Here is a 25091-nt window from a genome sequence, read left to right as displayed (position 1 = left end):
GGGCTGCAAGCTGTTGCGCCACGGTTGGATGAACATTGTTTTATTGATTGGTGGGCAAGAGCAAGCAGCAGGTTTTCTGGTCAGGTTAAAGAGGGAGTTGATTCTATCATCATCCTAGGATCTTGGTTAGTGTGGAAACACCGTAACTACTGTGTGTTTGATGGGGGAACCCCTAGTTTATCCCGGGTCATGACAACTTTTAGAGAAGATGTTCAGCAGTGGTCTGTAGCTGGGGCTCGAGGAGTTTCTTATCTCCTTGCCCTACCTCCTACCTCCTAGATGCCCTGGGCAGGTGGTGTGTGGTCTGGTCTTATAGTAGTTAGTGTGTTGAGAGAGTTTATTTTCTTTTAGGGTGTGTTACAGACCCTCTATCCCTGTAACATTTTTTGTGTTTCGGGAGGCTCTTTCCCTCCTTTTTATCTTCTTAATATATTGATGCGCAGCTCTCCTGCGCGTTCGAGGAAAAAAAAAGAGGGAGTATATGATTAAATTGCAATTAGATGCATAAGATAAAATTAGGGATGCTAATTCATATAATATAGTTTGAAATTTACCTCCCTTTTTTTTCATTTGGCAAGAGAGCATCAAGCATCAGGTAGATGTTGTTTAAAAAGGGATATGCATACTGTTGTCCCAACAGGACATTCAGATATATTGACCCCCAATAAAACTAAACCAAAACCATAACATAGTAATTACCAGATGATTCAAAGGAATGAAGAAGTGGTCTCTTATTAACAAAGGCAATAGTCAAGTACAAGATCATTAGAACTGATGAGTAAAAAGATAACAAACCTAAGGTAATTCTATGGAGCATATTACATCCAGAATTGTGTTCGGACATCAACTATCTAGAGATCACCCCTTAAGAAACAAGAATAAAACAAAAAAAAAGTTATTAGCACGGTTATCTCATGACTCTAGACTCCTTGCTTGGGCTACATGAAAGAATGGCAGCTGATAGAGGTAAGTGATGCATATGTACAGAACCGGAGCAACTCCTCCCAGGCTTTTTTTTTTCTTTTGCGGGGTAACACCTCCTGGGCTTGATGTGAGAAACCTAAGACTTGCAATTCCCACCTCCTAGACAGAACTTCAGTATCCACATTCCTTTGTACATGTCTCATGGGCACCGCATACGGCACAGGTCGTGCACCTCCGAGCTCCCAAACTGTGGGTAATCCTGCTGCTGCTGCTGCTGTTCCCGGTGCTTGGACTGGCTTTTCTTGGAGGAGCGCTTCGAGTGCCCCTCACTGGCCAGGACGTTGTTCGGTGGCACGGGGGCAGCCGGCTGGTTCATTATTGCCGGAGGCGCCGCTGATGGTGGACAGCGATGTTGGACGTTGATGGTGTGCGTCTTGGTTTCGGTTGAGCTGCTGCCTGTTATGTTTATTCTGAGAACGGCTTCCTTGTCCCTGGTATCTTCGCACCACCAGTTCTGTGGTATTCCATCCACGAATTCTTCCTGCGTGTAGAAGTCTTCGTGATGGAGTGTAATCTCCACCGTTTCACCTGGTTTTATAAGACCGATCGCTGGTTGCACCTGTGTGATTATAGTAAATCAGCAACTGAAAAAAAATGATACAACAAAAGAACCTATGACAGACAGTAGATCAACTGTTTCCTGACACCAGAAAATACTGTGTCATATTCAGTCGTAAATTCTGGTCATATTGGCACATGCAGACAGAATGCAATATCTTCACTCGGTGGCTATGAATTAATCATAAATGAATCATAAGTTCTAGGTGTTGCCTTGTGTAATCCAGACTAGAGCTCTAATAACAAGAGTTCACAGCAGCGCTTACCTCAAGCCAAAGTGGAAAGCCAAATGATGCCCTTGGAAGAAGCTCTGATTTAGTTCCATCCTCCTTCTTGATTGTCTGCCCGTCACACAGGATTTCGAAAGCTGCTTTGCTTGTTTCACATTTATTGGTAATTTGGAAGACAATATTCTCCTGATTCTCCAGCGTGATTTCACTTGTACTAACTGTAGTTTCTGGAACAAAACAAGCTTCTTGGAGCAAAGAACGTACTTTCTCATTCGATTCGATTATTTCTCCATACTCCTGCCTTCTTATTAACTCATCTACTCTTGCAATATCAACGCTGAATGTACACCTCACGGGTTTATGGTCACTCTCTGTGACATCCATGCATGCCACATACCTATCAAGAAAGAAAAAATCAGTATGGGTCAAAGGAACTATTGATCATCTGAAGGATAAAGAAGAATCGTAATAGTATCTCACGATGTAATTGAAGCAACTACAGGGCACTCTAATGAGCATTCAGCTACTGATACAGAACGGCTGTCACGGTATAGCACTCTATCGCACCAAGCAGGTATCCGCTTCTTCTCACCCGAATCATACCCTACATGGCAGTTGATAATCAGTCTTCAGCAATATGCAGAACAATAAACAGAACTTACTACATTAGTCAGGAGCAAAATTAGATCATCAGATGATTAGGAAAAAGAAATAGAAACATGCAAGCAGCATCAGGTACATACCTCCGAGACCTGGCTGGTGCTTTTGGAACTTGTATGTTGGAGGAAATTTGATTATACCTTCACGCATTCCTTGAAACACCTTTCCAGCTTTCATTTCTGCTCGAAGCTGGTCCTTCTCTCTTAGCCAATCGAAGCTTCTTTGTGAAACCATGTCCCTTGCTTCATCATATGTGATACTGTAAAGCCGGTAGTTGAAATCACCGAGAAATACAACCATATCAGCTTCAGCCAGATCAGGCCTTACTTCTTCAACCTGATTTCCATTGACCTGACATCACCAGAACATCTGGACATCAGTATAATTTATAGGCATATATCAATAGTTTAAACGTTAGATTACACATACATTTACTGTTCTGTGCAACTGGACAGATGTAGCAGAAGCTGCATCACAACAAAACCAAAGGGTTATGACTCAACAAACGAAAGGATTATGACTTAGGGAATAGCTGAGGAATTAAAACAGTGTTTGCAACACCTAATGTTGAATTGAGAAAATACATAAATCCTAAAGCTCACTGACAAAAAAAAACTCTTCATAAAACGTGAAAAGACGAACATGTGGATCCATGTGGCTTGTTGAAAGCCATAGTCCGGTAAATGTGGTCAAAGTCAGCATTTCGTCGGCTCACAGCTTCCAGATGTGCAGCAAAATGATTGCTCACGAAACACATTTTCCGATCATATACCCTTATTCTTAATCCTACACCACCCTGCAGGAAAATGAAATGCCATCACATCAAGAAAAAAAAGAGAACTGGGAAGTATGACTAAAAACATGGAACAAAATATAAAACAGATTACTAATAACTACTATGTATCGCTGCTACATGCAGATTTTCTTTCTCTATTTCAGAGAGCCATTATGTAACCATCATTAGAATAAGTTCTCAACACAAGATATGCAGAAACCCTAAAGTATTGAGGGCAGAGGAGCCCAAATATTTTCTAGAGAAGTGACTATGGTGGCTTCAACTTTCAATTTGCCATGTTTGGTTAACTCGTCTATTTTATCTTTAGGAACTAATTCATCAATTTTAATCCTCTTAACTGAACAATTACCAGCAGCTGTAGATAAGATAATACCATTAGAAAATGGAAAAGCCAGAAGGGGAAGTGAATGCATGTACATCTATATGATAATATACCTTATTGCCGATAGCACGTCCAAGACCACATGGCACAGCAGCAGCGTCAACATCACCAACATATGGCTTAAGGCTCTTTCTTGCCCTTGAAAAGTTAATATTTTTCTATGTTATGTATATGACATGAGAATGGTAATTGAACAAACAGTTCATGAACAACTTATCATTATGTGAAAAGAAATTTGTGGTTTAATTCTTAAGGTGACAAGCTAATACCATGCAGCAATAAGCAATGCAGCCAACTGTCGAGAACCAACTCGGTGGAAAGATGTCCCCTCATCAAGCGCTTTGCCAATATTGTCTATCCACCATTGCCCATTCGCACTGCCCTCAAGTCCTACCTAGAACCATGAAAAAAGAAATGTTGAATCGAATTTTGATGTACAGTACTTAAATACAACACTTGCAATGACAGAAGACTATGTGATAGAGTTGATTTCTGAATTACACCACAGAAGGAAAAGAGGAATGAAATGTGTTCGTCTCTAACAAAAATAAAATTCTTATCTGTAACGTCAATAGCTCAGCAGCTATTTATTTAGTTTTATCACTCATATAACAGATATAATGACAACTTGCAACTTGCAAGTCACATTTCTCTCAAAAGTTGCATAATAAAATATTCATTAAATTTGAAAATGTATATAGTTAAGTCATAAGAAACAGTAGGGTATAATCATAGTGCAGTATTGACTGGCTACCAAAATACTAATTTCTGGAGAAAATGAAAAAGGAACAAACGTAGTGAATAGATATAGGTTTAAAGCAACAACCAAATGACTGACTGAATTGAATGCAACAGCTGGCGGTGAGATTAAGCATCTTACAGTTTCTTTTGCTGCAGAAATGGCAAGAAATCCTGCACCCATCTCAACCTCTTGTAATCCAACAACAACCAACCCTACATCGGATGATACACTACCCAACCATGATCTAAGTGATTCAGCTGATGCTTTCCCTTGTGCTACATTCCAACTTCCCACCATTATGTTTATCTTCTCCATTCTAGTGTATGACAGCTCTCTGTTAGACAATTCAGTACGGATAATATCATCAAGAGGTCCAGGAGAATTCAGTGGCCATCCCCGAATACCACCATGATGCGCCAATGTGTAAATGTAAGAACCACCAATAGCCATCCTTATGACTGGACAACTATGCCCGGTCCATCCTGCAAGAATGTTACCTTCGGCATCCATGACTTGAATCGTGCCACTGGCATAGCCCACCCACACCCTTTCTCCGAGTGCCTTTATACACTGCACTGAAGATGTATGGTGCTGGAATTCTTGCACTCGATTCCCATTCCCATCCCACTGAATAATGGAGCCATTCGTGCATCCTGACCAGATTGTGCCGTCCATTACTTGAGCCACTGCTCCTGTTCTACGGTTGTCTTCAACAAACGTTCCCTTTGTTGCAACCCTGCGCACCGCATCGGCTGCTCCTATTAACGCATTCCTAGATTTCTGGAAGAAGTTCAAAGAACCTTGCGACTTGTCCTTTTTTGAAGGTTTTGCTTTAGGGTTAACTTCTTCCTCCATAGGTTGTTCTGTCATGGCTGGTGTCTCTAGCTTCGCTGACTCAACTTGGCCATCCATCCCAAATACTTTAAGCAACTCCCTTGTACGCGCATCCCTGCAGCAATTTGTTCAATAGCATTGATAGGTTAAATCAACTACTGAGCAGAAATGACAATCTAACTAACATTTCATCTATGTTTGTGAAGGCATACCAGAGAGCAAATGTCATGCTTGTCACAGTCCAAACTTTAGCCCGGGAATGATCAGCTAGCATGTGTTTCACATCAGAAGCAGGCAAGGAGCAAACATTACCAACCGTGCAGTGGTTTCTGAGGTCAATGTAAGCTCTCTCAACCAACAAAGCAGCCATATGTCTCTCTTCTGGTGATAATGATAAGGACTTGGCAATTGCATCATATGGCCACGCCTTTATGACCCCACCCTCGGAACCCGACCATATCTCACCTGATAATTTCAAAAGATGCATACATTTTTGTCAGAACTCTTGAATTCGTAGTTGACATGCAGTGATGGCAATTGTGAGTTTGTGACAACAGCAATGCATCGTCATTGCATTGAAGATCGAAGATGGCATGCTCACCATAGGAAGTGACGACCATGGAGAGCACGGGCGTCCGGCCATAGGCCTGCCACGTGAGGGCTTCCCTGAACACTGGCGCGTTGTTGTTTCCCCCGGTGTGACTGCTCCCCCCAACGCTCCCGCCGGCGTCGCCTGCACCAGCAGCCGGGGGTGCAGGCGCCGTGGCAGCCACGTCGAGGTCCATGCGCCACGATCGGATCCTCCCGTCCTTGTGCCCCGTCCACAGCAGGCGGTTGGCCCTGTCGACGGCGACGCAGAGCGCTGGCGGCGCGGGCACGCTCTCGCGGAAGGGCGCGCTCTCCTCGTCGCCGCGGCGCGCGCCGGCGCCCCACTCGGCGAACACCTCCTCGAGCGCCCAGACCCTGATCCCGGACTCGGCCCCGGCCCAGAGCTGGCGGCGCTGCGGCTCGGCGGCGAGCGTGCGGAGGAAGGACCCCGCCTGCGTCTCGCGGAGCGGGTGGGGCCGCACCTCGAGCGGGGGCGGGCGGCCCGGGTGCATGGCGGCGCGGAGCGGGACGCGGAAGATGCCCTTGCCGCCGCCCGCGCCGACGAACTCCGGGAGGGTGCCGCTGCCGCCGCCGTACTCGGACATGGCGCGCTCGAGCGTCATGGAGCCCTCGCTGGCGCCGCCGCCGCCGGAGCGGCGGGAGCCGGCGGAGTAGGAGGCGCTGGGGTGGTGCTGGTGCGGCGGGAGCGGCGGGTGGTAGCCCGCGTGCGGGCCGCCGGCGGTGGGGTCGTGGTGGAGCGGGTAGTTGAGGGAGTGGGAGACGGGGAGGATGTGCTCGTCGTCGAGGCTGTGGTTCCGCAGCGCGGCGCGGCGCGCGGACGCGACGTCCCGCGACAGCGGCTGGCTGTAGGAGATCCCGCGGCGCTGCAGCGGCGGGGCCCGCGACACCGGCGCGTCGTCGTCCGGCTCCATGGCGATCGCGCGCGCTGCCCCGGCGATCGGCCGGCCGGTGCGGTTGCGGGTGCCTGCCTGCTGCGGCGTACGCGTGCCTCGTCGCGCGCGGGCTGCGGGTTTTTTGGCGTTCGGCCTGGGCGTGGAAAGGGGAGCGAGAGGGATAAGACAGCCAGAACCGGTCAAGATGGGGAGGGAGAAGAGCGCGGCGAGTTCGGCGCGGGAGTGAGAGGTCGGGGTCGGAGGGAGGGAGGAGCCGAGGTTGGCGGGCCGCGAAGAGAGAGAGGAGCGGGTGGGTCGTGTCGTGTCTCTCGCGCTGCGGATGGTCGCATGGACCGGGCCCGGAGCCAACGGCTACGACGACTATTATGACGTCACGTCACCGCGGTACACAGGTCACATTTGTGATTTGTTAGTGCAGGTCATGCTGGGCCGTTCGATCGATACAGTACAGGACCGGGCAGCAATCCTGATCGTTTGTTAAGTTTCCTGTTTATAGTTGATAGCGTAATGATGTCTCATTTGTTGTTGAATTTGAAAAAAAAAAATCTAAAGTGTTGTTTGGTTTGAGAAATGGTGAGCCTTGTATAGATCTCAAAATTTTACACCAAAAAAATGTCACATCGAATATTTGGACACATGCATAAAGTACTAAATAAAATCTATTTGTAAAATTTTTTGCACGGATGGGTTGTAAATCGCGAGATGAATCTAATGAGTCTACTTAATTCATGATTTGCAACATTGATGCTACAGTAACCATCCACTAATTATGAATTAATCATGGATTAATTAGGCTCATTAGATTCGTCTCGCGATTTACAACCCATCAGTACAAAAAAATTTATAAATAGACTTTAATTAGTGCTCCGAAATAATAAAATTCTCTTTCAAAAATTTACGCCAAAAAAATCTAAACACACCCACGAAAATCAAACAGAGCTGTATTTGTTTGTTCCGCCTCTTTCTCTCCTCTCTCTCCACCTCTCCCAGTTTTTCCCCCACCACATAGGAAAATTACGAGGCGCATGAAACAAACGTGTTTAATAGGAGATTAGATTGCACCACAATTTTTTTGAACGGTAGTGCTAGATAGATGAAGATCTAAGAGCAACTCCAACATCTGTAAAAATATATGGATCGGTAAATTTGAGGAAAAAAACAAAGAAACGGTGATCCAACAGCCTCTCCATCGATGTTGCCCAGCTATCCCGCTCGCAATCCCCTCCCGCTCGCTCGGCACAAGTAGCTAGGCGCTCCGCCTCGCCATCTCGTGGGTCCCACCTCGCCCCTCCCTCCAGTGCCGCTCCTCGCTCCCTCTCCATCCAGTGCACAAACCATCCAGAATTTCATCATTAGGCAGTAGGCACATCAGTGATTACCTTTTGAATTCATACAAATACTTCTTCTTAAATTTATTTTCAATAACCATTCCACAAAAGTATTTAAATATCTTCTGAGAAAAGATTTAATTTTCGGAGAACTTTCTCGTCAAATGCGCACCACTAAGTCCGGCATCCTGACCGCCATGTCACGGTAACGCCGCTGGAGCAGCCGTCCAACTCCTAGTCTCCTACCACTCACAAAGGCAGGATCAAACAGTAGTAGTATGCACCGGCTAGAGTTCGCCTGATGACCAAACCATGAACTGCTAGGTTATTCAGCACAATGTTAGCAAAATGACTCAATTTATGGGCGAGCTGAGAAACCAACGATTGAAATAGCAGAGCACAAAGCGTCTTGGACAAGTTTCATCACGAAACACTGTCATGATATCTTAACATCTTAATCTAAGAAAATGATACTGAAACCAAGGCTCCCGGTGCAAGGCCCCTGAACATCTATCTAACCTAAGGGTGTGTTTAGCTCGCGAATTTTTTGGATTCGGCTACCGTAGCACTTTCGTTTTTATTTAGTAATTAGTGTCCAATTATTGACTAATTATGCTCAAAAAATTCATCTCATCATTTACAGCTAAACTGTGCAATTGATTATTTTTTTAAACTACATTTAATATTTCATACATGTGTCTAAATATTAATATTCGATGTGACAGAGAATCTTGAAATTTTTTGGAAACTAAACATGGCCTAAACGTGGAGAGTTTTGCTCAAAAAAAAACGTGGAGGGAACCTTCGCCTCGATGTATGTCATAATAGCCACGATGTAGGTGGTGCCCAGCTCAAGGCGTTCCAGCAATGTCGCAGTCGCAGTCTCAAGGACATAGCATGCTAGTTCCAGAAGACCAGAAGGCTCTTCGCAGGGTAGGAGCCGGCGATCTGCACACGCTTGAGCCTGTCATGGCGATGTTCCGGGACCAGCTGCGAAGGATCTCCGGAGAACAAGCCATGCTCCACGCGCACGTGCAGGTACACTCGTTTGCTCCAGTTTCCCCCACGCTTTGGTGATTCGCGCAGCAAGTCGTGGGAGGGGGTTGACTCGGTCGGCGCGCTCAACTCCGCTCGCCGCCGGTCTCCGAGTCGGACACGCTCCGCCCTCGGCGATAAAATATCCGTTTCCTAATCCGAACTGCTCGCCGAGGAAGCGGCTCGCGCGCAAATAAAAGGCGCCTGCCAGCCTCCAACTTCTCCGCAGGCCAAGAACGAACCAACACCGCGTTCCAGTGCGCGACGCGACATGATGACGTCCATGGCTCGCGTCCTGCTCGCCGCGTTACTGGCGTTGCTCCTCGTCGTCTGCCCGTGCCACGCACGGCCGGCGCCGCAGCACGCGGCCAAGCAGCTGGCGGCGGTGGACGGCATCACGGCCATCTACAACTTCGGGGACTCCCTGTCGGACACCGGGAACCTGCTCCGCGAAGGCGGCGCCACCGGCATGCTGCAGCACACCACGAGCCTTCCCTACGGCTCCGCCATCGGCGGCGCCACGGGACGGTGCTCCGACGGGTACCTCATGATAGACTTCCTCGCCAAGGATCTCGGCCTGCCGCTGCTCAGCCCGTACCTCGACATGGGCGCCGACTTCACCCACGGCGTCAACTTCGCCGTCGCCGGCGCCACGGCCCTCGACGCGGCGTCGCTCGCGAGCAGGGGGGTCTCTGTCCCCCACACCAACAGCTCCCTGGCCGTCCAGCTGCAGCGGTTCAAGGACTTCATGAGCGCCACCACGCGGTCACCGCAGGAAGTCCGCGAGAAGCTTGCCCGCTCGCTCGTCCTGGTCGGCGAGATCGGCGGCAACGACTACAACTACGCCTTCTCGGAGAACAGGCCGGCGTCCGGCGGCGCGCGCAACCTCTACAACTTCGGCCGCGTGGCGACCGGCGTGGTGGAGGCGATGGCGCTGGTCCCGGACGTGGTGCGCTCCATCACCGGCGCGGCCAGGGAGCTGCTGGACATGGGCGCGGCGCGGGTGGTGATCCCGGGCAACCTCCCGCTGGGGTGCGTGCCGAGCTACCTGGCCGCGGCGAACGAGACGGACCCGGCGGCGTACGACGCCACCGGCTGCCTCGCGGCCCTGAACCTCTTCTCCCAGATGCACAACGTGCTGCAGCAGCAGGGCATCCAGGAGCTGCGCCGGTCGTACCCGGGCGCCACGGTCGCCTACGACGACTACTTCTACGCGTACGTGCGGATGCTGCGGGACGCCGGCGAGGCGGGGTTCGACGAGGGGGCGCGGACCAGGGCGTGCTGCGGCGCCGGCGGCGTCGCGTACAACTTCGACATGGACCGGATGTGCGGCGCGCCGGGCACGTCGGTGTGCGCGAGGCCCGACGAGCGCATCAGCTGGGACGGCGTGCACCTGACGCAGCACGCCTACAGGGTCATGACCGACTTGCTCTACCACAAGGGATTCGCGTCCCCCGCGCCGGTAGAGTTCCAGCGTCCTTGAAGGAAGATCGGCACCGCGTCCTCCGTTTAGAGTCTGGCTATAGCTGGTGTCTTGAATTTTATGTTCTAGAAGCCATTATAAAAACCTGTGTATAACTCGAGCTTAATATTATTAGTTCTAAGTTTTAGGTAGTATGCGATTTTCACATTTGCTTCACATTTGTTGTTGGGCATAACTTTGTTACCAAAAAGAAAATCTGAAGAGTAAATTTACAGAATTTGTATCCATCGCCGGTTTTTTTTTTTTTTTGCATTGTTCACGTGATTTTCTATGGTGGTGATGCCTTGGAGATTTGTGCAGCTCTTTGTTGGCTTTTTGTATGGCTGTTTTTTTTTCTTTCTATCGAGATGAAAAGAGCTGACGATGTAACTTGAAATTGCAAGACCAATGCCTTCAAGCCAATACCTGCTGCGATATCAGAATGTGATGAACTTTTTCACCAAGCCCAGAGTTTCCTTTCTGAAGTTTGGTTAGGATGGAATGTTCAATGGTGGAATAATAGGAGAGCTGTTCAATGGTGGAACTATACAAGCCCATTCTTTGAGCAGAAAAGCAAAAAATACATGTTTCAGAGAGTAGCATTCTATCTCAGGTGCTCTACATGGAGAGCACCACAACACTGCATTTGTTCCGGATAAAGATTTTGACGGCGCCCATACAGCAACATAAAGCTGTGTAGCAAATATCTCCAGAGGCCGCTACCTGTGATGCCTGTTCATTCAGACTTCGCAGTTGTATTATTGTGGGATAATGAAATGTGCTAGACAATAAGGGTATCACGCCCTCAAAAAAGAAAAAAGAATAAGGGTATCACGCCCTAAAAAAAAAAGGGTACCACAACAATGGAATGAGCTAGACACTAAGGGTATCATAACCACATTCGTATTAATTTGTCAACAGAAGGTAATTTTGTTTTTCCATGTCAAAAAATACTTTGGAGATTTCCTTCCAACATTTCAGGTTCCTGCAGCCTTTGAAATAAATCTGATGTTTTCATGCTGTCTTGAATGACAGAGACAGCACCATCAGAACACCGCATGGGTGACAGAGCTTAAGATGACAGAGCTTAAGGAAATGTCACAAGGTTGTCTACCATAAAGAAGAAAGTTCCTTTGACGCGGTGACATAAACTTCATACGTTCTGTAAAGAAATGGCTAGAACTATCACTTTTCCTTTGTCGACAGACACAAGGGTGTGTCCTGTCGCATGAAACGCCAGATAACAAACTGTTAATATCAATGTACTATATCAATGTAGTATGTATGAGCTATGGAAGTGAAAATGGTAACAAACAGAAGGGTAGTATCTGTGCTAGAATGCAACTCCATTCTGCTGTTCAAGCGGCCGATGTAAGAACCACCACACATCTTCTGACTACCAGGCAACAAGTATAGATAATTTTTAGTTTGCATTAATCCACAACATCATGCGCTGATGGCTGACGATGCAAATGTACAAATTGCACAACAATCTTCTTCCTGGCCGAACTGCTAATATACTAACATAAAGAAGAATTCCACTGTTGTCGTAACAAACTAACAATCCAACCAGGCAGCATCAAAGAGGGCAAATGACTTGTTGCTCAAATCGAAATTAGTTTGAATACTGGTTGTAAGTAGTCATGGTGCACTAAAAAAAGTAACATCTTCATCATTTATAAGTGTATCGAATCAGTCAAACAAGCAAGCACTCTGAGATACAAGAAGAGCTAACTAATCAGGAAATCAGCTAGTAATGGTATGTTTCTGACGATGCCCAGTCTCAAGGAGCAGTTGCAGATTGATTCTCGGTAAGCCAAAACAGAGAAACACTATCGATCCACACACTCACTAAATACCGGCCGTCACACCTCCATTGGGGAAGAAGCAGATCAGAATCAGATGAGCCCCTTGTTCCTGCAACAAGATCGCGCCGCGGGTCATCAGGGAACGCGAGCGCCGTGGATCTCACGCAAGTGGCCGCCGCCCACTCGGGGTAGATAGATGCGCGGGGAGGGAGAGAGAGAGGCAGAGCGAGCACACCTACGTCTGCTTGGAGAAGGACGAGGGCCCGGCGGCGGAGGCGGCGGCGGAGGAGGACGGCGAGCGCTTGCTGCGGAAGATCATGTACGCCAGCGGCAGCACCACGCCGGCCATCATGATCGCCGCCCCCAGCAGGTACCTCGCCGGCGAAGGCGCGCCCACCCCCGCCTCCAGCTCCATCTCGATCTCCTCCTCGGCTCGTGCTAGAGCCTAGAGGTGGGTTTGGATCTGGGGCGGTGGTGAACCGGTTGGGTGAAGAAACCAGATGAGACGAGACGACCAACTAGAGTGCGATGCGGTGCGGCACTGCGGCCCAGCCCGCTGGGCGGGTCAGCCGGTCAGGTGGGTGTGGCCACCTAGACTCTGCACGTGTGCGCAAAACGAAGGCGAAGACGGCATACCAGCATTTTACGCTTGCTGTGAGCCCTTAGCGTAAAGGCGATAAGACGCTTTCTAAGGGGACTTTGTATCCACAACCCCTAATTTTCCTCTATTCCCTATCATACCACTCACTCTTGTTATGAGGGCGAACCCTGCTCGTATGGGTGTATCATTACGTTTCTGGTATTCTCCCTCTCGAGAGGAACCATAATTGTTGTGGTCACATGTAAAACGTTAGGAATCTTTGTAAAAAAAAAGTCCCATACATACATTTTTATGAAAAAAAAAGTATTTACAGAAACTATCTTATAGGACAACGTATGCTATGGAAATATGAAAAAAAAAGTATTTACAGAAACTATCTTATAGGACAACGTATGCTATGGAAAACAGCTTGCTGTGAAAACCCATACAAATCACAATCAAAAGTCATCTAAATTTACCATAAAATTACACAAGCAGATGATATGATGATACACAGCCTTGTAAAATATCTTGTCCAAACTCGACTTCGTTTGTAAGATATAAAAATAACAATGTTATTTTTATATCTTACAAACGAAGTCGAGTTTGGACAAGATATTTTACAAGATTGTGTATCATCATATTATCTGCATGTGTGATTTCTTTGGTAAATTTAGATAATTTTTTTGCCGTGGTTTGCACAAATTTTCACAATAGACTAGTTTCCATAGCATACGTTGTCATCTCGTAGACACACTTGGAGATACTCTGAGCCACGAAACTACTAGTGTTTCATTGGACCTGCCTAAGGCTAGCCCCAACCCAAGACACTACTAGTAATTTCTATACTTGTCATGTCATATAGACACCACATATAGAAATTATATCTCCAACGCATGATTTCTTCATAATAAATTGCTATATAATTATATCTCTTCTCTCCCTTCAATCCTCTTTTTATTTGTCTTTGGTTTTCGTATAGACATGATTTCTTGCATGATACATGATTTCTTTTAGTTTATCTTTCTCTCCTTATTAATTTTCTTGCCATATCAGTTTTTTGCTTACATGGCGTCTGTTTAATGGTATGAAAACTAGCTGACTGAGGAGGGTTAGTACTGCTCTAAGAAAACTACCTGATTAAACATTTTATGGCAAAGATAAAAATAAGTCTACAAGGACCAATAGCAAGGATACCGCAGGCTTGGATTCGATGCAGGCGAAGACGCCGCCACCGCGATCGCTGTCGCTGCCGCCGCCACCGCCGCCGCATGGCCTCGAGAATCTCCATGGCACGATCCTTCCGACGCCCGGGCATCACTATCCGCAAATCTCCGGGAACTCGCTCGTCGTCGCCGTCCCACGATATGGGATCGGGCTGCAAGGCCTGTCCTGAAACGGCCCAAATATGGCCCAGCCTGATATTTTACCCACAGCTGAGCGACCCTGTCGTCGTGGGCTGTCTGCCTGTCTGTGGGTCAGTCACTGACACGCAGGCCGGCGGCCATCGGAGGCGGGGGCGGGGGCGGGTGGTGGAGACCGATTCCGGCGAACCGCAGGCGGCGAAGAGGGGGAAGCAGCGACCTGTTCCAGCGAGCAGGCGCTGGGCGGAGTCGGAAGCGGCGATGTCAAAGCGGCTGGTGTCGCGGTTGCTGGGGATGTTCCAGTCGCGGACGCAGGTCGGCGTAGACAAGGCCGGCAACCGCTACTTCACCCGCGTCGAGGAGGTCGACGGCGCAAGTACGTGTCCCCGTCCCCCCACCCTTCTGCCTCGAATTTGCTTCTAGTTTCTCCACTCTTGATCTCCTCTGAGGGGATTTGAATGCTGGCTAAGCAAATCTGGGTGCTGTTGTTGCTTCCTCTTCATGTCATTCTCGACGGCGGAATATGGGAAAAGTGAAGGAGAGGCGGTGGGTGGAGTTCAAGGGCGCCGACCAGGACTCGACCACCGTTCCAGGTTACCTACCTCCCCTCCTGCTTCATTAGTCCGGTGAGGATTTTGCGGTGTGACTGAAAATTCCCAATTAACTGCTATGCCACTACGTTTTTGCAGGCATGTATGGATTGTGTCCTTGATTCTAAATTCTATCGTTGAGTGTGTACACAGCATCTCATAGCTAAGTCGTGATTGTAGTCGAGTGGATTTGCTGGTTGAATGGCCAAAGGAAGAAAGCTCCAACACCAGAGGTAGGAACAAAGAGCATGACACCATGCACTGTTCTTCAATTTGTGATTTTACTCTTCTATTTCGAACTATGGGAGGAGAGAAAATTGACCATTGCATCTGACACTGATGTGTCGCTGCACCATTTACCTATTTAGGAATTGGCTGAGCTGGAGGCAAGGCGTGAACGTGTCAGGCAAAACATTGAACGTATGTATCTGATGTTTCGTACTTGTAAAATCACCTATGCTTTCATTAGTAAGCTTCACTGTACATTATACATGCCATTGAGCACTCTGACGTGTTTTAGAAGGTTTTTCATCTTACTGTGCAAGTTTTCAGTTATAACTGTGGTGTTATGCATATATTGCTGATTTAAATCAGCGGGGAAATTACTTCACTGCAAAAATTTGCAATCCATAAGGGGTTTTGAGAAATTGCAATGGCAACAAAGGACTTTATCCTATGATATCTGGCTGTGACACCATTTTTATTTTATCTAGGGTAAAACATAACATTTGATAAATCTATGTTACTTTTTCGGTGACTACTTCTGAATTATGATCTGAAAAAATATTCCCATTTGTCTAGTAGATATATGCTTGTTTTTCGTTTGGCTCGCTTCGTATATGATGGCATTAGCCATTTTTATGGTAGCCCATAGTTATGCTAATATGCACTCTGTGCTAAAAGTTTCTATTATATGCAATATGTCAGTGAAATGGAGAAAATTATTCAGATGCACTTATTCTTCGCTTTGGTAGTAAGATTTACTTGTCTTATTTCATAAATGGAAACTGTATCATATTTTGTACAAAGAGACCATCACACGAGACTGGATGGACATGTCACCTACGGACTTTGAATCCCTATTGCAAGCATTACATCAACAAATTAAAATGTTATGGTGATCCAGTTACCTTAGGGTGTAACTGGTTATCAGGAAAGTAATTAGCAATACCATGTCCCTTTTGAACTAGCGTGAACTTAAAGTTTAGCCTGCTAATCTCATGAACCTAATCTTGATGAAGCCTGATTCATACAGTTATATGGACAACATGTTGGGAGTACAATTCGTTTTGGCATATTTTGCCATTGGTTTATGGGCTTAACTTTTGTTTAAAAATCAGTTATTACAATATAAAATTTATTTACTGGATACATATGCATTTGTGAATTTTTCATTCTAGTTGCGCTGCAGTTTAAGATCTTATTTGTACCGGCATATGTTTCCTGGTGTTATGGTGTCACAGTCTCTTTACTGAAGTGTTGTTTCTTCAAGAATCAAGACCCAGCATTTTTATTCTACATTAGTTTTAGTTATTCATGAGTTCATCTTGTTGTTTACTTAATGATGGCAATAACTTGTGCATTTCTCCACTAATATATTTAATATGTGTTCTATCAAGTTCTCAAAAAGAAAGAAGAAGAGGAAAGAAAGGCTGGTGTCCGACCAGTCAAGAAAATTGGTATGTTCTTTGGTAATTGTTACTTCAATCCTTGTTTATCTGCACTTTTTGCTTTCTGTGGATTTTTCTCCACTGTATTTTTAGCATTCTTCCTGCACTGCAACAGGCAACACCACTTTTAGAACAATGCTGTGTTTCATTTACCCTTTTGCGTTGCTTAGTTTTTAATCTTGCCAATAGGAACTTGAAGAAAGGAAATCCAATATTTCATATCATTTGGCACCCTTTCATGATATTTGATAGTTATCCAATTTTATTATCATTATGTTTTCCTATGTAGTTTCACCCTGTGATGTTGGTGAAGGGGGGGCAATCTCATATGGTCGTTTCCTTTTTCGCCAATGATTTTTTGAAAACTAATATTCCTCTAAATGCAGGGAAATCTGAATCTCCAAATCTCCAAAGTTTTGTGAAGCAGCAGTTCCCAGGTATCAATTTGTGATGTTCTGTCTGGGATACAAATGCGGCTACTTTTGACATGCATGTTGACATTTCTGTCCACATTTTAAGGGCCTGAGGAGGTACCTAGGCCTAAGGATGCAACTGATACAGAGGATTCTACTGCAGATACTGACAGGTGAATTTCAGCTCTTCTCTGTGAATGCTGTAATTTGTGGTGACATGCTTTACTCCGATCCCTTCTTGAAGTCAATAGAGCCAACAAATGCCTAGTTTATTTTCTTCTCCCTTCTTTTTTGGTGGGAAGTGCCTGCTTTTTGCTATATCTTCCCTCAAGCATTCGGCATGGTGTTGCAATTTTCTGGGATCAAACAATTATGCTGTTCATTTATGTGCAAAATAGAGCATACTTTTTTTTCAAGGAACATGTAATGTAAAGTAAACTCAATTCAGAGATGGAAACGGAGTTCAACTTCTGGGGTGTTTGAAACTGAAGTTGGATATCATAAAATCATGGTAATCTGATACTGGATATGACCATATCTTATGGACACCTAGGTCAAATCTTCCCAACTTCTCCTGGGTATTGCAGAAGTAGAGGAAGTGCACTGACTTATGCATTGCTCTAGCTGATCTAGGAGCTAAATGAGAAGCAATGAACTGCTATTGTCTTCATCTGATTGCATGGATTGATCTTCCTTTTTTTTCTCTCAACAGGTCTTCCGAACCAACAGGAATTGGTGCCACTTTTAAGCCAGGGACTTGGCAGCCCCCAACCTGAATATCAGCAGATGGTGGTGCTATACCTGAGCATTTTTTTCTTTCACCTATTTATGTAACACTTTAACCTTTGCTCTGGAACTGGAAGAAACAGTCACTTGAATTTCTTCTTCAGCTGCTCAAGCATCCGTGGGAGTCGTTGGTTATCAGGACGCCATGTTGCCCCTGTATTTTTGCCGATTTCTCCTCTGTAATTTGGTGGGCCGTTGTAGCAACTACAATGAACTTTAAGCAAAGTTTGAATCATGGCTCTGTTATGCTTCCTTCTATGGTGGCTCTATCTGGTCCATTGGCCTGCGTATCCACGCAAATATTTTAGCAATGGTTCGGCGATTGCCCTTGCCATGGAACAAGTCCGTATTTTAATTTAACCTCACAATGTTATTAAAAATCTATATTCGCCTTCAACAGTTAACCTTTGTTTTGCCGCTACACAAGTTTTGCTCTTTTCAAAACCTTAACAGAAATTTAAAATTTTGCTATACGGCCTTCTAAGAAAAGAAGTTATATTTTATGGTATATTTTACAAGCTCCTCATCATTATGTTTTTCCATTCGACAGCCACTAGCAACTTGCATTTTTTTCATCCTCCCTACCATCACCCATGAGAAGCTCCCTCTCAATACCCTCGATATATTGTTCACACAATCACACCTAAACGCAACTCACTGATTGTAGACTGTTGTTCATCAGTGACACTTCCTTGATGTCACCATCCGCGGGCAACATTCCTCTTCGGTTGGCTGACAAGCCAATCAGCCAGCAGTCCAAATCAACACCAGCCGCCAGCCAACCAGCAATACTTTTTTCTCATAATAAATTAACATCAGCCACAACTAAGCGGACACAGTGATGCCTCTCTCTAGCGAAAACACCTCACTCCAAACTCTAAATTTAAACCAACTCATTGGAGGTTCATAAGAGTGGGACTGTTGGAGAGAGATGATCGCTATGAGCCAACTTTAAATTCGGTTGTTCGATGACCCCAAAACACTTGAACATTCACAACATTTACCTTTTCCGTTATACAAATGAGGAAGCGGAAATACTTGAAACCGTTTCCGCCCCGATCCTCGTCACGACTCACGACATCGGTAAAAGCCCCCCGAATGGAAACCGCCGTGACTGCAGCGGTAGCGGCGCCGGCGGTACCCGCCGGATTCCACACAAAAACTTTGCCCCTCTCTGCCGGTTGCCGCCACCCAGCGGCACCGTGACTCCGGCGACCGCAAACCCAACCGCACCGGCACCGCTGTGGATGGCTTCCGGTTTCTCGGCTGACTCCTCCCAGCTTCGCACCGGTTTCCCCCTCTCCCACCAGATCTGCCGCCTGGGGGAGCCCGGCACGAAGTAGGGCATTCGACCTCGACGGCCTCGACGGCTCGACCATTTGATTGCGGGAGAGAGGTGAGAAGTGTTCTCCAGTGTTCGATTCAGGTGCTTCCCAGTTTCTTATGTAGTACTTTGCCAAAAAGAAAACTGTTCGAGTTCGTAGTTTGGACTGGATTTAGTCGAAACCGGCCGGTTTTTATCCGTTCTATTAGTCATGTATCGCCGGTTACCATGCGGATTGCTTGCAAGCTCAGACGATCAGACCTTTTCCGTGCTCCAGAAGCCATGGAGTCATGGACTGTAATCTCGGCTGCATAACTGCATTGCTGGTTATTGGTCCTCGTTGGTTATTTGTCCTCGTTACAATGAAGAGCCTAAACCATCAATAATCAATTTGCCCCTTTTTTCCTTTTTTATCCTGACCTAGTAATAAAAGACGCATTGTCAACTGCGCAACCAAAAATCTGCACGATTTTGTGGGGCTCAAGATTTTGATTTTTATCCTGCATGCTAAGGTTGTGCAATATAACTGTAGAGAAGTCTTGTTTGCTTGCATCATCTGACTTTTGAGTAAAGTTTGAACCATAGTCACAAAGATTCGGGGTCGATGGGGTCGAGGGACGAGAAACGGTCCTCGTGACTCGTGAGAGGTTTTTACAAGACGGGAACAAAAACGACCCCGCATTTCCGGGACGGGATCGGTGTTTCCGGGTCGAGGAACGGTACCCTCGACCCCGAATCCTGTGACTATGGTTTGAACAAATATGCAGTAAAACCATGCGCAAGAACAAGTTCGAAATTTATTTGCTGTATGTACTTTAATGGAATTAACATGCTATGAAAAGTGTCGTGCTTTTGCAATTTCATTGATTATTCATGGAACAAAAGTATGATGATACACAATTTGTATTTGGTATAATACTTCTGGTAACAGTTTTTGTTGTTGTTGTCTCTGTATTAGTATTAGAACTGAGGTAGCTGGTGCTACTGCTGCATCAACAGGAGGCGTCTCCATGGCATCACCTTCATCTTCCTCAAGACCACTGGATCCTGCTTGGGTTCATGCAAAAGTGGATGCTGCTTCAAGAAATGCCATTATATGTCTTCATTGTGGCAAAAAGATTAGCAGGGGGCACATTACTCGCTTTAAACATCATCTTGCTGGAATTCCTGGGCAAGTTGAATCTTGCAAGAAGGTGCCCAATTATGTGAAGCGTCAGATAATACAACAAATTGATGACAAGTGGAAAAGTGAAGAGAGAAGGTATGAGATTAGAGAGGTCTGCGATTCACATGTCGAAGATTCTTCACATGCTATTTTCTCAACTGAAGGAGGCTCTGGAAGCCAATTAAGACCACCGAGGAAGCGAAAAACAGGGTACTTTCCTCCGCAAGCTGCCACAGGCTCAGAGCCTAGCAGTGGTGCATTTATGGCTTCAGAAGACATGGTTCAGCATGGCATGGGTGGTGGTGCAGAAGCTCCAAATGATCTGTCACACGAAGCTAGAATTGCTATGGCTAGATGGTGGTATGATGCAGATGTACCCTTTAGTGCGGCTAAATCTCCTTTCTATCAGCCTATGCTAGAAACCATAGTATCTGCTGGGCTTGGCTTCAAGGGACCATCTTATCATGACCTACGTAAGCCACTATTGAAACATATTGCTGAAGACATTCATGAATATCTTGATGATCTGAAGAGAGAATGGAGTATACGTGGTTGCTCAATTATTGCTGACAGACAAAAGAGTGATGGAGAGGGTTCCATAATCAGTTTTCTTGTATACTGTCCACGCGGTACTATGTTTTTGAAGTCCGTAGATACTTCAACAGAGAGAGCAGATTTACTTGCAATATTTGATCAGGTTATTAGAGAAGTTGGACCTAAAAACGTTGTTCAGTTTATTACTGATATAGACCCAAGATATAAGGCTACTGTTAAGATTCTGGAGGAAAGATATGGCACATTTGTTTGGTCTCCGTGTGCAGTACATTGCATCGACTTAATGTTGGAGAATTTTGCAGATCCTAGATATTTTCCTAAGATCGATGAAACCTTAGGTAAAGCCAGAAAGATAACAAAGTTTATATACAATCATGCTTGGGCTTTGTCTTTAATGAGGACAGAATTCACAAATGGTAGAGATCTGTGTCGTCCTTCCATCTCGAGATTTGCTACTCATTTTCTTAGTCTCCAATGCATTGCTAAGTTTGAAAAAGAGCTCCGCCAAATGGTTACCAGCAACAAATGGGTGAAATCAACTTATGCTAAAGGCAGTGTTGGAAAAGGTGTCGCATCTATTATTTGGAAAGATGTTGACTTCTGGGCCCAGTGCAAACATGTTGTTAAGGTTACAGAGCCGCTGTTGTGCATCCTGCGCTTGGTGTATAGTAATGAAAACCCTTCATGGGCTACCTTTTTGATGCAATGGAAAAGGCAAAGGAGTCAATAAGGGCAAGGATGATGCACAAGGCTTGTCTATATGAACCATATGTTCGAGGAATCGATGCAAGGATGGAGAAGCAACTTCATAGTCCGTTGCATGCAGCAGGATGCTTCTTCAACCCTGGTATTTTCTTCAGCCCCTCTTTTAAGATGCAAAGCTATGCATTTAGAGGGCTTATGAAGACAATAGCAAGTTTAGTCCCTGATGGTGAGGTCCAAGATAAGATATTTCTGCAGCTTGAGGAGTACAAGAAATCAACAGGTGACTTTGGCCCTCCGATTGCAATTCGTCAAAGACAGAAACTTAATCCAGGTAGGAATGACTTCCATGTTATGACTCAATGTGGCAGTATCTGAGGGTTTTAATTTTGCATAATTTTTACATCGTGATGTTTGCCTTTCTACCACACAATGTGACATCGTTGTTTATTAGTTGCATGGTGGGACAACTTTGGTAATGGAACCCTGGAGCTTCAAAGTCTTGCAGTCCGAGTCCTCAGCCAATGTTGTAGTGCGACAGGGTGTGAAAGGAATTGGGATCTCCTCAAATATCTCCATTCCACGAAGCTAAGCAGGCTTGAACGTTCAAGGTTCAATGATATCATATTTGTTCGGTACAATTTGAAGCTTCGAGAAAGGCATAAAAACTAAAATCATTTCATTTGTAATTCCCACCCTGAGTTTCTACTTACAGTTCACTACTGTCATGTAGGAACCTGCATAAGCTTAAGGACACCATCGATCCTATCAGCCTGGACAACATCAATGTTTTGGATGAATGGGTCAGGGAACATCCTAGCCTTCTCTGTATGGATGACCTGAACTGGGAGAACGTAGATGCACCATTTGCCGAACCAACTTCTGACAATGAAGAGCTCGTTGCTCTTGACGGCGACGAGGATGACCCAATGGCAGTACATTCCTTGTCGGCAGAAGATGATTTGTACTGCCCGCAACCAGATCAAGACCCCTACCTGTATGTCACCCAAGACGGCGAACCTTAACCTGTCCCATTAGACCAAGTATAAGGGTGTCAGTGGCAAGCCTTACCCTTGCCTGTGCAATAATGCGAGGAGACCACGACTCAAACCTGGGACCTTCCGGTCACAGGCGGTAAGACTTCAAGATGAGAATGGGCCGGGTCGACCCATTGGATCGCTGGCCCGACCCACAATAGCAATGCCAATGGGCCATCGGGTCGGCCTCAAACGAGAAATAGTCCATTTAGAGGCGAACCTGTTGAGCTGATGGGTAGATAGGATCGACTCGTGGCGTGACACTTCCCCCACGCGACACCATCCATAAGTGCGATCCATAAGTGCGCCGACAGGCTCCTCCGCTTTGGCATGAAGGCGAGTGAGCAGGCGGCAGCGGGCGCGCCATCCTCCCCTCGACAGCGGCGACTCGACAGCTCGCCCTCCTCTTCGGCGAATCTCCTCTTTGATAAGCTTCTCGTCTCTGCTTTCTTTCCCACACGATTTCTCTTGTCAGATCCATGCTTACTTGAACACGAGAGCTCGTCCGCCGTTCCAAGCCTGAATCTCAAGAGCTCGTATTGGCCTTATCAAGCCAACGTCTAATTGTTCTTTTTCTGTAGCTAGGATTTCTTGTTTCTTCTCAGATCTACTGTGATTTGTTCTAATTCAGCGGAAAAAACTTTTTAATATTTCTTTTAACTGTAATAACATAGCAACAACGATGCAATAACATATAGTGGGGTTATATAGCAGCAAAGTCTTCAGAGAAAAAAAAAAGAATTAATCTTTGCTGTTGTTGTAATGACCTTTTAACTTTGGAGATTTATAAATGTAATCGCTCTGTTCAGCTAACTTGTTAATCAGTCAGCAGTATTTTTCTCTCACAATAAATCAGCAGTCAGCCAGCAGTACTTTTCTCTTACAATAAATTAGCACCAGCTACCAGCCACGGCCAGGCTAGTCTAACGTTTGCTAACTGTAGAGATATCTATTATATAATGATGTCTGAAATGATTGCATATGCATAGGTTTGATTGGACTAACCCATGATGCCCATTGGACCATTAAGACCATAGTCAAAATGTTGATTTGGGTTGGCCCATGATCTTAGAAGTTGGCCTTGAGGCCAGGGGGCTAGGTTTGGGCCGGCCCATTCTCATCATGTGTAAGACTCTACGGCTTGCAATAGGCCCGCCCTTCTTGCACCTGGATCGTAAAGAGAGAGAAAAATTTGATCCAACTCAACATTGCCTAGAGCCTGTATGTCAAGCTAGGATGCATTCAATGCGCTGTGGAAGAACCATGAAAAGTGCTTCCAAATTCTACCGGGGCACCAGTCAATTGCAACATAAAACTGCAAAGAACTACGTGAACACTTCAAGCGTTGAGTCCCTTGATGGCGTGACTATTGCTGTCTAAAAGCAGCAGTTACTAATGCAGCTAAACAACAGTGGAAATAAAACAAAATCCCCGGTGCTAACATTTTACTCCCTCCGTCCCAGTATATTAGCATTTAGAGCATTCAAATTTTTTCTCAAAATGTAAGCATTTCTGCAGCTGTTGGGTCCCACACTTTGATTCCCCCGCACCCTCACCCAGGCAAAGCCACTGCGGATGAAAAAATTTCCCCACTCGGACTCCCTGCAGAGTGCAGACTGCACCGCTGCAGCACGCCTCCCCTCCCCTGTCGGACGACTCCGCTGTGCTGCTGTACTATCTGTTCGGAGAATGCAATATTTTATTTGCTCTTGTGTACCGCATCATCTCATTTCAAGGGCACATGCGTCATTTCATAACTCTACTATTTTTTCAATTTGAATGCTTGGAATGCTAATATACTGGGACGGAGGGAGTACATAAATCCTCCTTCTCCCGTCCTCGTCGCCGCCCGAGCGCGTAGCTAAAAGTCCAGAGTAGGCGAGGAAGACGGCGGCGGGGCTCTCTCTCCCTCTCCGGCCGTCCTCTCTCCCTCCCGTTGCGACCACTCGGCGGCGGCAGTCGGCCGGCTTCAGGGTGGCAGATCCGCCCCCTTCCGACATGCTCGCGGTCGGATCTGACCGCCAGTGGTCCGATTCAGGGGACATCAGCGACGAGCGTGCGGTCCGCGTAGGGGCGCCTCGGTGTGCATCGACGTGGTGCCATGAGGGGTCATCGCGGTTGGTGGCTGGCGTCGGCAAGCGTGCGAGCAGTCAGGCGTCGCGGCCGGTTGCGAGGACGGCGGATCCAGTTTCGCCACGGCCGGATCTGCGTGCTGCGGCGGTGCTCGGCGGCGGTCGTCGATGGCGTCGGCGGGCCACAGCGTCAGGCGTCAGCAGTCCTGTTTGGTGGCGATAATTAGGGTCGCCCGGGGCTTGCTGCCCGTCTTGCCCGGCGATCTCGCGTTGGCGGCTGTGTCGAGATCTGGTGCCTCCGTGTGCGGATCTGGCGCCGCAATGAGTGGATCCATCGTTCCCTGGTCGGGCTCCCGCTGCTTTCCATCGGGCGGGCTTCCAGCTTCGGCGACGCAGGGGCTAGCTCCGAGTTTTCTTCGTCTGGTTCAGCGGTCGCAACTACTTCTGGCGACGACATTTTAAGTTTCGTCCGTGTCTTCCATATTGTTCCAGAGACTTCAGTCACCTTGGCT

General features: G+C 46.6%; 5 protein-coding genes across 11 annotated transcripts; 3 read left to right on the top strand and 2 right to left on the bottom strand.

Annotated features, from left to right (window-relative positions):
* Nucleotides 1-787: 787 nt before the first annotated feature.
* LOC120661145 (type I inositol polyphosphate 5-phosphatase 13-like) lies at nt 788-6706 on the bottom strand. The gene is made up of 11 exons (XM_039939867.1): nt 5788-6706; nt 5399-5651; nt 4491-5301; nt 3880-4004; nt 3664-3748; nt 3075-3228; nt 2862-2899; nt 2516-2783; nt 2253-2376; nt 1809-2169; nt 788-1543 (listed from the first exon to the last, which is right to left on the bottom strand). The coding sequence occupies exons 1-11, from the start codon at nt 6704-6706 to the stop codon at nt 1124-1126; spliced, it is 3558 nt and encodes a 1185-aa protein (XP_039795801.1). The 3' UTR covers nt 788-1123.
* A 2585-nt stretch (nt 6707-9291) lies between these two features.
* LOC120661144 (acetylajmalan esterase-like) lies at nt 9292-10648 on the top strand. Its single transcript, XM_039939866.1, has one exon. The coding sequence runs from the start codon at nt 9323-9325 to the stop codon at nt 10532-10534; it is 1212 nt and encodes a 403-aa protein (XP_039795800.1). The 5' UTR covers nt 9292-9322; the 3' UTR covers nt 10535-10648.
* Nucleotides 10649-12151: 1503 nt separating this feature from the next.
* LOC120661143 lies at nt 12152-12876 on the bottom strand. Its single transcript, XM_039939864.1, is given in 3 exon segments — nt 12152-12430; nt 12557-12619; nt 12622-12876. Coding segments are annotated over 3 exon segments (312 nt in total). The 5' UTR covers nt 12737-12876; the 3' UTR covers nt 12152-12296.
* Nucleotides 12877-14352: 1476 nt separating this feature from the next.
* On the top strand, nt 14353-17982 carry LOC120661142 (NADH dehydrogenase [ubiquinone] 1 alpha subcomplex assembly factor 2-like). Its single transcript, XM_039939863.1, has 8 exons — nt 14353-14641; nt 14799-14858; nt 15036-15088; nt 15224-15275; nt 16475-16534; nt 16912-16962; nt 17045-17111; nt 17651-17982. The coding sequence occupies exons 1-8, from the start codon at nt 14527-14529 to the stop codon at nt 17712-17714; spliced, it is 522 nt and encodes a 173-aa protein (XP_039795797.1). The 5' UTR covers nt 14353-14526; the 3' UTR covers nt 17715-17982.
* A 792-nt stretch (nt 17983-18774) lies between these two features.
* Nucleotides 18775-23220, top strand: LOC120661140. Of its 7 annotated transcripts, none has more exons than XM_039939862.1 (4): nt 18775-19120; nt 20007-21804; nt 21925-22081; nt 22204-23220. In XM_039939862.1, the coding sequence occupies exons 2-4, from the start codon at nt 21453-21455 to the stop codon at nt 22493-22495; spliced, it is 801 nt and encodes a 266-aa protein (XP_039795796.1). In that variant the 5' UTR covers nt 18775-19120; nt 20007-21452; the 3' UTR covers nt 22496-23220. The 7 variants fall into 7 exon arrangements, 3 of the variants coding, with proteins under 3 accessions (XP_039795796.1, XP_039795795.1, XP_039795794.1); XM_039939861.1 differs by having other exon boundaries at nt 21925-22105; XM_039939860.1 differs by having other exon boundaries at nt 21925-22129.
* The last annotated feature ends 1871 nt before the right edge of the window (nt 23221-25091 follow it).

This window comes from Panicum virgatum, chromosome 2N (genome assembly GCF_016808335.1).
Source record: "Panicum virgatum strain AP13 chromosome 2N, P.virgatum_v5, whole genome shotgun sequence".
NCBI classification, from domain to species: Eukaryota; Viridiplantae; Streptophyta; class Magnoliopsida; order Poales; family Poaceae; genus Panicum; species Panicum virgatum.
Note: the sequence above shows the minus strand (reverse complement) of the source record. Positions and strands in the feature narration are given on the sequence as shown.

What these genes read in the sequence shown, in the direction of transcription:
- LOC120661145 (XM_039939867.1), bottom strand. Translation starts at nt 6,706, where the DNA reads ATGGAGCCGGACGACGACGCGCCGGTGTCGCGGGCCCCGCCGCTGCAG. An exon ending in TTTCTGCAGCAAAAGAAACT is followed by an intron (nt 4,005 to 4,490) that starts GTAAGATGCTTA and finishes TCATGGTTCTAG; the next exon opens with GTAGGACTTGAGGGCAGTGC. An exon ending in GCTTTCCACTTTGGCTTGAG is followed by an intron (nt 1,544 to 1,808) that starts GTAAGCGCTGCT and finishes ATAATCACACAG; the next exon opens with GTGCAACCAGCGATCGGTCT.
- LOC120661144 (XM_039939866.1), top strand. Translation starts at nt 9,323, where the DNA reads ATGATGACGTCCATGGCTCGCGTCCTGCTCGCCGCGTTACTGGCGTTG.
- LOC120661142 (XM_039939863.1), top strand. Translation starts at nt 14,527, where the DNA reads ATGTCAAAGCGGCTGGTGTCGCGGTTGCTGGGGATGTTCCAGTCGCGG. An exon ending in TGTCAGGCAAAACATTGAAC is followed by an intron (nt 15,276 to 16,474) that starts GTATGTATCTGA and finishes TGTTCTATCAAG; the next exon opens with TTCTCAAAAAGAAAGAAGAA. An exon ending in CCGACCAGTCAAGAAAATTG is followed by an intron (nt 16,535 to 16,911) that starts GTATGTTCTTTG and finishes CTCTAAATGCAG; the next exon opens with GGAAATCTGAATCTCCAAAT.
- LOC120661140 (XM_039939860.1), top strand. Translation starts at nt 21,453, where the DNA reads ATGGGCTACCTTTTTGATGCAATGGAAAAGGCAAAGGAGTCAATAAGG. An exon ending in AAGACAGAAACTTAATCCAG is followed by an intron (nt 21,805 to 21,924) that starts GTAGGAATGACT and finishes GTTGTTTATTAG; the next exon opens with TTGCATGGTGGGACAACTTT. An exon ending in AATTTGAAGCTTCGAGAAAG is followed by an intron (nt 22,130 to 22,203) that starts GCATAAAAACTA and finishes ACTGTCATGTAG; the next exon opens with GAACCTGCATAAGCTTAAGG.